We start from the raw sequence: 15,692 nt of genomic DNA, 5'->3' as shown, positions 1-15,692 counted from the left end.
AACTAGACAAGTTTTCGATTGGTACAAAAGTTAAAATTGTGTTGAATGAAGACGTTGAATGGTATGTTTTTGCAACTTAAAAGGGATTGTTACTCCAAGTAGCTCAATCTTTAAATTTTTATTTTAGTACTTATAATTTTAATTTTATATATTATTTGGTACCACATTGTTTTTTTGTAGGTGATTTATTCAGGTACAATGAAACAGTTAAGCAACATACTATTAATTGTTGCAATGCTGTATTTTTTTTTTCCTGTTTCATTGTTTCATTATGTTTCATTATTGTTTAACAAATAGATTTAAGTTAATTAATTAATGTTTTTTAATTAATTATTGAATTTCTTTATTATATTTGAATTATGGTGTTTTCATATGATTTATAAAAGAAATTAAAATATTCAAATAACATCTAAAAAAAATTAAAATCAATTAAAAAAAAAGTAGGCTTTTGGCGACGTTTGAAATAATATTAGCAACGCTTAAATAAGCGTTGTTAAATCTACTTTGTCTTTTGCCAACCCTTAAATTAATATTACCGACGCTTAAATAAGCGTGGTTAAAACATGCGCCCACCCTGCTTTCGGCGACGCTTTTAAGGGTTGGGAGAAACCTTTTTAAGCGTCGGCATAAGTCTTTTCTGTTGTAGTGACAATAGGTTTTGCAATACTCTGTATAAATAAAGAATATAGAGTAATAAAGTTTACAATTTATAATTAAAGAATTTATAATGAAAATAGAGCAATAAACTTTGCAATATCAAACTAAATTTGTAACGCAATAGTTATTGCGATATCTTGTGAATATTTCAATTCATATTATGAAAAATATTATATATAATTGTAATTTCGTTTGAAATACTTCTTTATAATCTCATTGGAGTGTTTGGTGTGAATATCTTTTTTTATTTAATTTAATGCAAAAGTTATTGCTGATATCTTACGAATATTTAAATTCATATTTTGAAAACAATTATATATAATTGCAATTTCTTTTGCAATACTTCTTTGTAATCTCATTGCAGTGCTTGTTGCGAAATATTTTTATTGTAGTTAGTGCAATATCTATTACAAATATTATTATCAAAACTAGCACAATTATATATAATTTATTTTGCAACAACGATAACATTATTTATATAACATTTATTACAATAATTAATGGAAATAAATTAAGTTGATAAAATAATTACAAATATTTATGTCACTGATATTATTAGCAATATTCTTTGGTTTCTTTATTACAAAATTTGTTGCAATAATTTTTTTTTATAAATTTAGAAAACCTATTATATTTTTTAATTTCTAGTGATATATTTTGCAATAAATATTTTACAGATTTTAATTTCTGTAAAAAAACATTTAAGTTGAAAATATTGTTGGAAATTTTGCAATGTTTCATATATTTATTGCAATTTGTATTACAGTTTTAAAAAAATTGCATTAAAAAATAAAATGTTACACTCATATGTTGCATTTTCACTGATTTTTTGTGGTGAAAAGGTCATGAATGCTTCTTTTTTGTTTCAATAATCAACATTCAAAATCATTAAAGAAATATTTATGTACTAAAACACTATATATATATTGTCATAATTAATAAATAATTCATTTTTTCTGTGAGATTGCACAAAACATTTACATAGCTAGTTTTTAATTTTATTCATATTATCAAAGAACTAATTATCACATATAACCACACTAGAGTGACTCGGTAGAAAAAGTGACTTAAGAGACCAAAAGATTAATGGTTTGTTTGATTTTCTATCGGATGCAATTTGAATAGAAAAAGAGTGTTGTGAATGTGAGGTGTCATACTAGTTCTTTTTAATTAAAAAAACTTCATATCACATATATTTTTTATTATTAAAAAAATATCTATTTGTTGATGAATTATTTTAGTGTTTGAATTTGTCGGTAATCTTCTAGGTTGAGGTTAAATTGATGTATTTGAATGAGTGTAGTTATTTTGAACTTCTTATTGATTATTTTACTATGAATCTCAAAATGAAGAATATGGTCATAATCTTTTTTTTTTATGAATTTTTGCTTGGAAATTATGGATTTAATTTCTATTTTTTTCTGTTACATAGTTTACAATTGGATTTATGAAAAAAGTATGGAATTTTTCTGAAGGTTTATTAAATATATTCAATTAATGAGGGTACTACAATAGTAGTAATCAGTCTTTTTCAACCTCCATTAATGACAGTAATTGTAAAGGCGCTCAGTGTTCATATTAAAGAAATAGGTTTTACAATCAAAGTGTAATTAAGTACAAAGAGTTTATCTAGGATCTTATTTAAAAAATTAGATACATATTTAATGAAAATAATAAAAAAAGAAGATAAAATTTCTCTTGAGTTTGCCAATTAGAGTTCCTTTCATCTGAAAATGCATCAAAACTTAAACCTACGATTCTATTAGCATGAGCTATGATTTCTGAAAATTTTTACTCTAAATTTCTGATTCTTAGAGGTTATGACCTAATGAAAAAATAGTCCCAACAAACCCTAAGTGTAAAACCTGGCTAAATCAACACCAGAGTGAAATATTAACCTTGGATACCAAATGAAAAAATAAAAAAGATCAAATCAGGAGTGTGATTGTGACACAATATTTGGAAATCTTGGGAACAATGAAAGGTTAAGACAAGTTCTTCTTGTACTCATCCTACACAAGCGTATTATTTTTTTTGTATAAATTGTCTTCATCTTCTCTCCATTCCAGCTGCATACATTTTATCTTCTCTCCTCCAATTCTCATGGCATTATTAACTTTTTTTCATTTTCTTCCTCAGCTTGATATGGTGCACATCCATTCTACTTAAAAAGTTCTCTAGAAATTCTCAAGAGAAACAATCATTGTCGCTTATCAAGCTAAATGATCAAGAAGATTTGTAAATTTGTAATTGTAATACAAATGAATAAGTATATGTTAATATTTTAATATAATGTTTTAAGTTGATTGAAATTGTAATATATATAAAGTGTAAGGGCTATTTGTTAGGTTAGTAAAACTAATTTGGGGTTTTACCCGATTAACATTTTGTAACTTCCACAATTGATTGATCAATGAAGTTGATAAGTTTTCTCTGCCTTCTCTTTGCGATTTGCTTTCGATTTGCTTTCTTGATTAATTCAACAAAGTGATCTTGCTGGATTTGTTCATGGTATCAGAGCATGGTTCATATTCTTCTTCAAACTCAGAAGATAGTGATTCAACCGACAAGAATCAAGAAGTGAAGATTTCTAACCCTAATTTGACTATCAGCGAAGGATCGTCGTCTTCAAACTCAGATCAAGAAACAGAGGTTCGATTGAAGAGGAGAATGGCGAACAAGAGGAAATACAGCACTGATCCACTACTTCTTCAAAATGGAGACATCACAGGTGCAATAATTACTAATTCTATACTAACAAGATCTCATTACTATGAGTGGTGTACAAGTATTAGACTAGCATTGGAGGCAAAAATGAAGCTCGGATTCATCGACGGATCTTGTAAGATGCCACTAGATGTAGATGGAGTAATGCAATGGAAGCTAGTGGATGCTATGGTGAGAAACTGGATAATGAACACTATGGATCAAAACCTGAAAATTCATTTCCAGAATGCTGTAACTGCTCAACAACTATGGAAAGATATTCGAAGTACATATGAAGGCAACAACGGACCAAGACGTTTTCAGTTAGGGAAGGATATATCCACTATTCAACAAGGTACTTCTGATATTGTTGAGCATTATTCCAAAGTTAAATTGATTTGGGATGAAACTGCACATTTGAAGCCAGCAAGAAAGTGCAACTGTGATAGATCAGATGTTGTCAATTGTTATGGATGTAAGGTTGTAAGTGAAGTAGCGCAAGATGTTGAAGAGGCAAAGTTGCTTCAGTTTCTGATGGGAGTAAATGACTCTTATGAACATGTCGTGGATAATATGTTAGCATCTGATCCATGGCCTTCAGTTCATAAGGCATTTACTATTCTAGTTAATGTTGAAACTAAGAGGAATATTAGCATATCTAAAGGAGAATACACTGTAATGATGGTAAAGGAGAAGACAGAATTGAACAACAAGAATCAGAAAATTGAAGGAAGTTCAAAATTACCTGCTGAAAAATTCAAACCTTACAAGAATTCTATCTGCACTCACTGTGGATTAAAAGGTCACATAAAAGAAGGTTGTTTCAAATTGCTTGGATATCCGGAGTGGTTCAAACAATCAAGGAAAAAACAGATTGCTGTCAACACAGCAAACGTGGCAAATTCTCCATTGGATGACATTGAAGAACATGTAGAGGTTACTGGAACGGAATATAAACAGTTCAAAGAATGGTGCAAGGCAAATTCAAAAGGAAAAGGGAAGGTAGCACCAGGAACTTCAGAGTATAGTGCAGGTAAGTACACTAAAATTCCAAACTGTTATGATTCTTGTTATGCATTTACATTTGAACACAGTATGAGCACATATCATGATGATAACAATGACATAATGTGGCTGATAGATTCAGGGGCAAGCAGTCATGTTTGCAATACTAGAAAACTTCTCATTAATATTAGAAAACTTGAGAAAGTAAGGATCCTATATTTAGCGGATGGATCAATTAAAAAAATAGTTGAATTAGGAGATATGAAACTAAATGAAAGATTAGTGCTAAAAGATGTCATGATAGCAAAAGACATCAAATACAATCTAATATCAGTAGCAAAATTGATTAAAGATGAGAACATGATGTGCATATTTGATGAAGATGAATGTATTTTGTAGGACCGTAAATTGGTCAACAAATTTCAGCTTGGGAAGAAAATTGGAAATTTGTTTTTCTCTTCTCTTCGTTATTGTTCTAAAGACATTTCTCATAGTAGTTCTACTGAATTTTCATCTCCTGTTATTGATTGTATTAGAATGCATAATAGACTTAGTCATCCATCTTCTAAAGTCATGAATAATGTCTACCCTGGTTTGGGAAATAAAATACATCATTGTGAAGTTTGTTCCATTTCAAAAATGTCAAGATTGCCTTTTCCTGATAGTTGTTCTGTTTCAAAAAAATGTTTTGAACTTATTCATGTTGACCTTTGGGGACCTTATAAGGAACCTTCAATAATTCAAGTTTCTTATATGTTAACCATAGTAGATGATTATAGTAGATGCACTTGGATTTTTCTTCTCAAAGATAAAACATGTGTATTTGAAAACATGAAAAATTTTATTACTTTGGTGAAAAATCAATATGAATCTTCAGTTAAAATATTAAGAAGTGATAATGGTACTGAATTTATAAATTCAAAATTCAATATATTTTTTAATTCTTTAGGTATCATTCATCAAAAAACTTGTGCCTATTCTCCACAACAAAATGGTGTTGTGGAGAGAAAACATAGACACTTGATTAATGTGGCAAGGTCATTGATGAATCAATCCAAACTTCATATTAAATTCTGGCCTTTCTCTCTTCTTACTGCAACTTATTTAATTAATAGAATGCCATCTTCAGTTTTAGATTTTAAAACACCATATTTTATGCTACATCAAGATAACTGTTCATATAATCATCTTAAAGTTTTTGGATGTTTATGTTACATTGCAAATGTTTTGCCGCATAAAACCAAATTTGAAGATCGTGGCATTAAATGTTTTTTTATTGGTTATCCATCTGATCAAAAAGGTTATTTAGTTTATGAAATTAATAACGGTATTGTTACTATTTCGAGAGATGTTGTCTTTTATGAAGATATATTTCCATATCAAAATATAACTGACAATTCACATTACACAATATCTGCTCCAAATAGTTGTGAATCATCTATTATTTTTGATAATGAAATACATTTTGATGATGATAAAACACATGAAGTTATTTCTGACAGTCCACTTGATTTGCTTGAACATTCTTCTCAATCTGACTTACAATTATCTGATGACCAACCTGCTTTATCAACTGATCATATTGTTACTTTACCTAATTCAATTGATTCTCATCATGTTCATCAAAATAGAAGAAGTACTAGGGAAAAACATTCACCCTCCTGGTTGAAAGATTTTGAAATAAATCATGTTGAGATTGAATCCACAAATTCCAGTAAATACACCCCTAACACTTATCCTTTTATAAATTCTCTATTAGACTGTGAATACATTAATTTTCTTTCTAATGTTGATCATACTTACACACCACAATCATTTTTAGAGGCTTCACAAAATCCTGATTGGATTCAAGCCATGACACATGAGCTTGAAGCTCTAAAACATAATCATACTTGGGAAATTACAACTTTACTAAAAGGAAAAAAGGCCATTGGTTGTCGCTGGATTTTCAAAACAAAGTTAAATTCTGATGGCAGTTTAAACAAATGTAAGGCACGTTTAGTGGCTAAAGGTTTTAATCAAAAAGATGGAATTGATTTCCATCAATGTTTTGCACCTGTTGCTAAAACAGTTACAGTTCGTTTTTTAATTGCACTTGCTGCCTCTAAACGATGGCATTTACATCACATTGACATCAATAATGCTTTTATTCATGGCAATCTTGATGAGGAAATTTATATGAAACTTCCTGAGGGTGTACATTCTGATCTAAAAAAACCTGTTTGTAAACTAAATAAAAGTTTATATGGTTTAAAACAGGCTTCAAGACAATGGCATGCTGAAATTTCTTTAAGTCTGACTACAATATGATTTATTAAATCAGAACATGATCATTGTCTTTATATTAAACATTCTAAATCTAGTATCACTGTTTTGCTCATATATGTTGATGATTTTCTTATTGCTGGAAATGATTTGACTGAAATTTCTTTGGTAAAGAATTTTATTGATTCTAAATTTACCATAAAAGACCTTGGGAAAGCCAAGTTCTTTCTTGGTCTTGAAATTGCACAAACCAATAATGGTTTTTGTGTTAATCAAAGGAAATACATTCTCGATCTTATTGGTGATGTTGGTCTTATGGGTTGTAAACCAACTAAAATACCCATGATCAAAGGCATTAAATTTTCCAATGATCATGAGAATATAATGGCAGATCCTTCTAAATATAGGAGACTTATTGGGAGATTGTTATATCTTAATTATACTAGACCAGATATTACATTTGCTGTACAACAATTGTCTCAATTTGTTAATCAACCAATGAATTGTCATTGGGAAGCAGCTTTACATTTGGTTAAATATTTAAAGGGTTCAATCTCTTTGGGACTGTTTTTTCCATTTGATAATTCACTACATATTGAGGCATTCTCTGATTCTGATTGGGGTTCATGTCTAGAAACAAGAAAATCATTATCAGGTTATTGTATCATGTTTGGAAATTCGGTTATCTCTTGGAAAACAAAAAACAACCCACTGTATCTCGTTCTTCAGCCGAGGCCGAGTATCGCAGCTTAGCTGTGACAGTTTGCGAGATTAAGTGGCTTTCCTATCTTATTAATGATTTCCGAATTATTCTTCAATTACCCATTACATTACATTGTGATAATCAGGCAGCCATTCATATTACAGAAAATCCTGTATTTCATGAGCGGACAAAACATTTAGACATCGATTGTCATGTAGTTCGAAATCAATTTTTATCTGGTTTTATAAAATTGCAGCACATATCCACTAAATTGCAGATTGCTGATATTCTTACAAAGGCTTTGGACTATCCACAATTCAGCTTTCTTCGATCGCGATTGTTTTTACAAGATGTGCATCTTGAGGGGGGAGTATCAAGCTAAATGATCAAGAAGATTTGTAAATTTGTAATTGTAATACAAATGAATAAGTATATGTTAATATTTTAATATAATGTTTTAAGTTGATTTATATTGTAATATATATAAAGTGTAAGGGCTATTTGTTAGGTTAGTAAAACTAATTTGGGGTTTTACCCGATTAACATTTTGTAACTTCCACAATTGATTGATAAATGAAGTTGATAAGTTTTCTATGCCTTCTCTCTGCGATTTACTTTCGATTTGCTTTCTTGATTAATTCAGCAAAGTGATCTTGCTGGATTTGTTCATCGCTGCCTCCAGGACCGTTGGGGTTACCCATTTTTGGAAACCTCCCTTTCCTAAATTCCGAGCTTCACTCTTACTTCACTTCCTTGGCCAAGACCTATGGCCCAATCTTCTCCCTCCGACTTGGAAACAAGATTGCAGTTGTCATCTCCACTTCCTCATTGGCACAAGAAGTTCTCAAAGATCAAGACATCATCTTTGCCAACCGAGACGTCCCTATTGCTGGTAAAGTTGCGTTCTATGGCGGTTCTGACATTTTGTGGAGCCCTTACGGACCTGAATGGAGGATGCTAAGGAAAATATGCGTCCAAGAGATGCTTACCAAATCGAAGGTGGATTCATTCTATGATATCCGGAAGAGGGAGGTTCGAAAGATGATCAATAGACTTTGGGTCCGGAGGATGTCGCTGGTGGATGTTGGGGAAGAGATGTTCATGACGGTGTTGAATTCAATAAGCACCATATTATGGGGTGAATGTGGAAATGAGATGACGGAAAGTAATCTAGGCAATGAGTTCCGTCTCTTTGTGGGAGAGTTGACGATGCTAATGGGAGTACCAAATATATCAGATTTCATTCCATGTCTAGCTTATTTTGACTTGCAAGGTATAGAGAAAAAGATGAAGAGAATGGTGAAGAAATTTGATACAGTTTTTGAATTGATGATAAATGAACGAACGACAGAGGATGATAATAATGAGAAGAAAGATTTTCTGCAAGGCCTATTGAATTTGAGGAAGGGAGGAGGGGATACTAAAATTCCTTTAACCACAACTCATCTTAAATCGCTTTTACTGGTAAATATCTAATAGTTTTCTATGATAACAACTTTAACATATATATGTCCAACCAGATCAAATTGAAATAAATTATTTTGTTGGACTTTGTTTGAGAAAAATGGAGTTGATAATTAATGAAGAACCATGATACATTTCTTTAACAAAATTTGTTGAGAGCATTTATTGTTTTGTTTTCTCTTGACAGGATATGATTATCGCAAGGACGGGTTCAACATCAAACACAATGGAATTCATGTTGGCCGAGATGATGAACGATCCCAAAATAATGAAGAAAGCACAACAAGAATTAGAGGTTGTGGTAGGGCCAAACAATGTAGTTGAGGAATCACACAATCACAAATTACCTTATTTATATGCAGTCATGAAAGAGACACTGCGGTTACACCCTCCCGCGCCCCTTCTGGTACCACACTGCCCTAGTGAATCTTGCACCATCGGTGGTACACCATCTTCAAGGGAACAATTGTTTTCATTAATGTAAGTGCCATACATCGAGACCCTTCGTTTTGGGAGAATCCAGTCAAGTTTGATCCTGAAAGGTTTATGAACTGTTAGATAAAATTAGACCGGTTCACAAAACTTAACATAAATAAACCTTCCATGCAGGAACAAGGAACCGGACCGGTCAAACAAATGAACCGGCTAAGAAGACTAACCGGTCAAGTTATTAAACCAACCAGGACATTCGGAACATGACCGCACAAAGAAAGGATCGGCCAAAGCTAAAAACCGGAAACACCAGACAGCCGATCAGCCACAAGGCAAAGGAATAACCGGAAGCTGTTTGGTTAAACCAATCACACCGGAAGCCATTCGGTTAAGTCAAATGACCGACCAGCATAAGAAGACAATTCGGGTATCTGTTGAAGATGATACCAAAGGAACAGACTGAACACTTCCATATCCATACAAGTCTGAGGAAAGTTTGCAGGCTGCAGAAGACAGTCCTACAGGATCTTTCCACTTCAGGATAAATCAGAAAGACAATCTTCCAAGTACAGACAACTGTCTAACCAACAGTTACCACATTGAGTAAAAGACAAACCTAACAGGTTTGTCTTACACACCGGAAGAATAGACTGCCAAGTCTGTGAAATTGACCGTCAGGTCTGAACAATTGACTGCCGGGTCTGTATCAATGAACCTCTGCTCAGCCAATCAAATTCAAGGAAGTGAAATATGACCGTTGGCATATTTCACCTATAAAAGGAGCAGTTGAAGAAGAGTAAATGCGGGACAAAAACGATATACATTGAGACAAGTGAGATACGAAGAACACAGTGAGCATTTAATTTACAAGTGAAAACAGTGTGTTCTATCTCTAGAAAGCATAAGTACTAAAATTGAAGTGTGTATTTACAATTTCGGTGTAAATTGTACGGGTGTTATCGAGCAGGAAATAAGTCTCGATCGGATTGTATTTGTATTCCTTAGTGAATTAGGAGTTTTATCTCCGAACATCCATAAAATTTGTCTTGTCATCTACTTTCTGACGGTTCCATTTTCTAACCGACCTGTACTAACTTACCTACACCGCTCTAATCTACTTAACTCTATCCAAACCGAATCACCAGGTTTCAAAAACCGACCCATCAATTTTCAAACCTTTATCATCCGAAACCGGTCCTGCCTATCATACAAGTGTGCTGCTTCAACCTGAAACAAACCTCTTACGCGCTTGAACCTAGTTCAAGGGTTTGTGACAGTTTGTGTAGTATTGAAATCCCGGTGTTAATCTCTAACCAGATTAATCACCACCCTTTTATTGAGACGCGCTAACCGGCCCAACCCCGGTCCTCCAGCCGCGACCTAGATCCTAACATGAACTCTAAGTTGGATTATAATGGAAATGACTTTAACTACATACCATTTAGCTCCGGTAGAAGAATATGTGCGGGCATTGAATTAGCCGAAAGAATGTTTTTATATCTGTTGGCCTCACTACTCCACTCTTTCGAGTGGAAATTGTCTGAAGGAGAGAAGTTGGACTTAGAAGAGAAGTTTGTTCTTGTACTAAAGAAGAAAAAACCTCTTATGGCAATACCAACACCTAAGCTTTTGAGTCAAGCTTTATATGAGTAGATATAAAGAATTGAGTGAGAATTGAGGGTCATAATAAGAAAATAAGAATATAAAATGTTTAAATAAGAAGAAAATCTTTGAAAAGCAAATTGTTCAAACAAACTTCTCAATTGTCTGTCTAATTTTCTTTCACTGCATTTTACCTTTTTATGTAATAATTAATAACATGAACTTGTGCAATTCACCAGGTTGAGTAATATTTGTATTGCACTATCTGCCACAATTTTAAACTTTTGTTACTTTTATGTTGGTGAGTATGATCTTAATATTTATTATTATTTTTCTCTTTATCATATTATTATGTTATTTAAAGTATGATGAGATCAAAACATTAATTGATCACAAATTAATGTTTTCATCTTTATTCATGTAAATAGGGCACACAATATTTACATTGTTAAGAAACTGGATCACTTTGTTCAATAGTCACCGTTCTATCATTAAACATACCATATAATAAATTGATACAGATGAACAATGTTTATGATTAGATGTACAGCTAGTTAGTTTTATCTTCTAAATTAATTAGATGATGTTTAAACTAATTAATAAAGTGGTCCACATGTCATATTTGAGTAGTAGCCAAATGTTCACATGACTAAATGTCCACTTGTGGATTAAGTAGTAGCCAAATGTTCACTTGGCTAAATGTCCACTTGTCCAAATATCGAAATAACACATAGTAATAACTTTATTGATGGAGAGAAGTTTCTAAATTGCTTCCATGGTTTGTATATAAAAGGTCCTATGTTCATTTTTTATTAAGTCTCATACACCATTTAAGAGAGAAAACAAGAGCCTAGAAATACCAAAGAAAAATCATAGAAGAAAGTTTAAGAGATTAAACAATGACTGGAAATATATAACTTGATCTGTTTTTCGTTTCCACGTTAATTACATGATTTGACCAAACTGTAACTTACCCATCCCTCCATCAATTAACTCCATTAACTCTTATTCGAATATTTTCTATTATAGTCTATTTTTGTTATTGTTGATAAAGAATTAATGGTGAAATAAATTTTAACCGTCCTCAATGTGGTTAGAAATGTGGTTAGAAAGAAGGAATAATTGATGGTAGAATAGAGAAACAAGAAGAATTTGAAGAATCTAGAAGATGGTTCTCTTAGTTCTTTAAGGAAATTTTAGAAATTAAGGAAAAAAGAGAAACACAATACTCCAAATTAAACCTTATTTAAAATTTTAATATTTCTCCTTCTCTCTTTTTAACTATTTATTATTAAATTGTGGATTCAAGCATTTATGATCTTTTTTAAAAAAAAAGTATATCTTCATATTTTTCTTTTCCATCCAACATTTATAAGATTCATTGACAATCCTTTTTGTTCTCAAAATTCTTATAAGTGATATTTTTATCTTGGGACACTTTTCACTCAAAGTAGTGAATAACAAAGGTAGCAAATATGATGTCATGGTTTGATATGTATACATTTTTGTTGAATTTGTTTCTCACCTTAATTAGATTATTTTTGAGTTAATATGGAATAACAAATGTAGAATGCCTCCGAAGTACAAACAATTAATGCTATTAATGTCAACATTAATTATCCCATGAATACTCCAAGTTTTCATTGAGTTGAGCCTTTAGGAAGGCCTTATTAGCATTTTAATCTAAATTCACATATATCTAAACTACTAATGAAAGTTAATTTATCATGTTTAAATAATTACAATCATCAACTTAAAATAACTAGTTGTCTTATCTAATATATTTAAGATCATAAAATTATAAGAACTATATGTATATCTCAGTTATAAGATTTTATAGATATAGTAAGAAGAAGTTCTTTGAGTTTAAGCGGGAACATATGGTGTCATTATAGTTCTTCTTTAATTCTAAAATAAAGACAATTTAATGTTTATTAAAAACTTGTCTAATGTGTTATGGAAGAGGTTCTTGAAATACATGGGGTTCACTAGTTTTCCTTCGGAATGACTTGAGATCGAAGAGATTGCTATCGTTAAAGCAAGGGATAATCGATTCTTATCTAATGTTTTCAAATGCTGCTTTGCTTAGATTTTTTATCACGTTTGGGCCAAAAGGAATGTAAGGGCGTTTTTTAGAGTTCAAAAAAACGAGGAGCAAGTATGGAATGATATCATTTTGGAAAACCAAGCTCTAATCCACACGTGGATACGTATTCCTATCACTCTGGAGAATTGGATGCTTTGTCGAGAATTGAATATTATATTAAAAAAAAGTCACCAATTTATATTTGTATAAGGCGAGTTAGTTGACTTGTGTTGTTTGTAGTTTGTGTGATTGTTTGTATTAATTTTTTTGATTACTCATGTCTTTCCTTTTAAAATCAAACTAGCATTTATGTATTTTGATTCAAGAATTTATGTTCGTGTTTCTCATTTTTTGGGGTTTTATTAATAAAAAAGCAATAAGTTGTTTTAAAAGAAAAAGCTTGTCGGAAATCATTTTACGACTATTATTCAGACGATGCATGCAAGAAACACTGTAACAAATATATGAACGACGTTTAAATTAGTGTTGGTACAATAAACTATTTATTCGTCGATAAAATGTTCAGTATAAGCGACGGTTCCTCCGACAACGACTTTTTCATAATTTGTATTTTTAAATATTAAAATTTAATATATATTTTTTAAATCTTAAATAAATAGGATACTAATTAATCATGGATTTAAATGGTCAAGAATCTTAAACAAATTTTATTATTTTTTTAAAGAGAGTATAGGTCAATATACTTATTTTATATAAACCTTAATAATATATAGTGACATATTTTATATTTAATTATTTTTGTTATTTAATTTAAATAAATTATTTTGGTTATTTTAAATCTATTTAGGTTATATATTTAATGTCTTTTATTTATACAACACTTTACATAATTTTTTAAGAAATATAATTAGTTTGATATGATTTTTGTTTAAATAATATATTGTTAACATTAGTTTTGTTACTATATTCTTATTATTTATTTGAATATTTTAATTTTAAATGATTCAATGATAATAAATCAGAAACTAATTATATATTATTAAAATTAATGTACAGTGATGTAAACACGCAACATACAACATTATTTTAGTTTAATATTCAAGTTAATCATATAATTATTCAAATAATATAATAATATTTATTTAATCACACCTAAAGAGTTATCTGTGGGAATTAGAGGTTCAATACATAATCCAAGATTTACTGTTTTGAAAGATTGATAACGTGCTGGGGTTTTTTTGAAATGAATACAACAAGAAGATTTGGTGGACAAGAACAAACTATTTAAGAAAGCAAATGCAAGTGAGAAAATATATATAGTCCTACTCACTTATTAATATATTGATGTGTTTGTTTGTTATAATTATGAATCTAACTCAAGTTGGGGGTAAACTTCTCTCTTAATTAGCAAGTTGGGGGTAAACTTCTCTTAATTAGTTAGGGATGCACTAACGTTTTTTTCTTGAGTTTACAGGTCTTACTATTAATGAAAGCAAAAATGTGGCATTTTATGGAGGAGTGAAGGACGAAATAAAGCTGAACATATTTAACATCATGGGCATTAGGAAGACTTCCCTTAAGGTACTTGGGGATTTCGTTAACCGCGAAATAGATCGAGATCTCATACTCCAAGCTGCTGATTGAAAATGTAAAAAACACGATATCTAATTGGGCGGCGAAGAAACTTTTTATGCAGGGAGGATCGAGCTTATCAAAACCGTAGTCATGGCCATAATTGGATACTGGGCGCAGTAGATGGTCATTATGAAAAAGGTAATTAATGAGCTAGACACTCTAAAGATGAACTTCATCTGGGGAAGTAACAGGAGAAGAGGAAAGAAAATCAAATGGACTTCTCTCTGTAAGCCGAAAGAGGAAGGATGCATTGGCCTGAAGAACTACGTCAAATGGAACAAAGCTCTAACCTTCAAGCATCTGTGGACATTGGAATGCAACCAGGAATCATTATGGATCAAATGATTACACACACGATTTATGAAATAGGAAACTAGTATCTGGACTTGTAAAATCAATGAAGGTATGAGCTGATCACTAAATAAAAATTTTAAACTGAGAAGTGATATTGCAGACCTTTACGACATTCGGCTAGGGGGCGGGAAAAACACTCTGTTCTGGCACGATCCCTGGTTCGAAAACCAGTCAATCATTCACAAAGAAGAGTTCAAAAATACACGTATGAGAAGGGACTACACAGTGGCGAAAATCAGAAACGTAAAAGACGGGGACTAGGACTCGCTTTTGAGAAGAAATCTAGAAGGACAGAGGATACTAGATCACATCAGTAACATACAACTCCGAGACAGATCCGACGTTCATGAATGGAATGTAGAAGACAATGGGAAGCTGGTCTTTAAGAGAATATGGAAGGTAATTTGTGAAAAAGCGCAGAAAGTAGAATGAGCTCCTCTCGTATGGTCAACCAAGATCATTTCTCGACACCAGTTCATCCTATGACTTGCCTTCTAGGAAAGACTCAGAAACCGTGACCGTATCATCAAGTATATGAGCATCCCATATGTGAGTTGTCTTCTATGCAACGAAAGTGAATAAACCATTGATCACCTATTTGGAAGCTGCAATATAGCATTGGAAATTTGAGACAGATTTTCTAAAAGCCTGGAGCTTATCAGTTTCCCGAAGGGATGGAAAGAAATCAAAAAAGCAGCACTACTCAAAGCCAAAGGAAACAGATTCGCAACAAACGTATTCAAGTGCGACTTTGAAACAGTAGTTTACAACATTTGACAGGAATGTAATGCGAGAGTTTATGGTAGAACCCGCAAAAGTGTT

At 31.6% G+C, this 15,692-nt stretch overlaps 1 protein-coding gene across 1 annotated transcript; it reads left to right on the top strand.

The window, feature by feature from the left end:
* Nucleotides 1–8,002: 8,002 nt before the first annotated feature.
* Nucleotides 8,003–8,828, top strand: LOC124930417 (flavonoid 3'-monooxygenase CYP75B137-like; the record flags this gene model as incomplete). Its single annotated transcript, XM_047470761.1, has 1 exon — nucleotides 8,003–8,828. A coding segment is annotated over one exon (810 nt), but the record flags the coding sequence as incomplete, so codon positions are not given.
* Between the last annotated feature and the right edge of the window lie 6,864 nt (nucleotides 8,829–15,692).

The sequence above is a fragment of the Impatiens glandulifera genome, chromosome 3 (genome assembly GCF_907164915.1).
Source record: "Impatiens glandulifera chromosome 3, dImpGla2.1, whole genome shotgun sequence".
Taxonomy (NCBI): Eukaryota; Viridiplantae; Streptophyta; class Magnoliopsida; order Ericales; family Balsaminaceae; genus Impatiens; species Impatiens glandulifera.
Note: the sequence above shows the minus strand (reverse complement) of the source record. Positions and strands in the feature narration are given on the sequence as shown.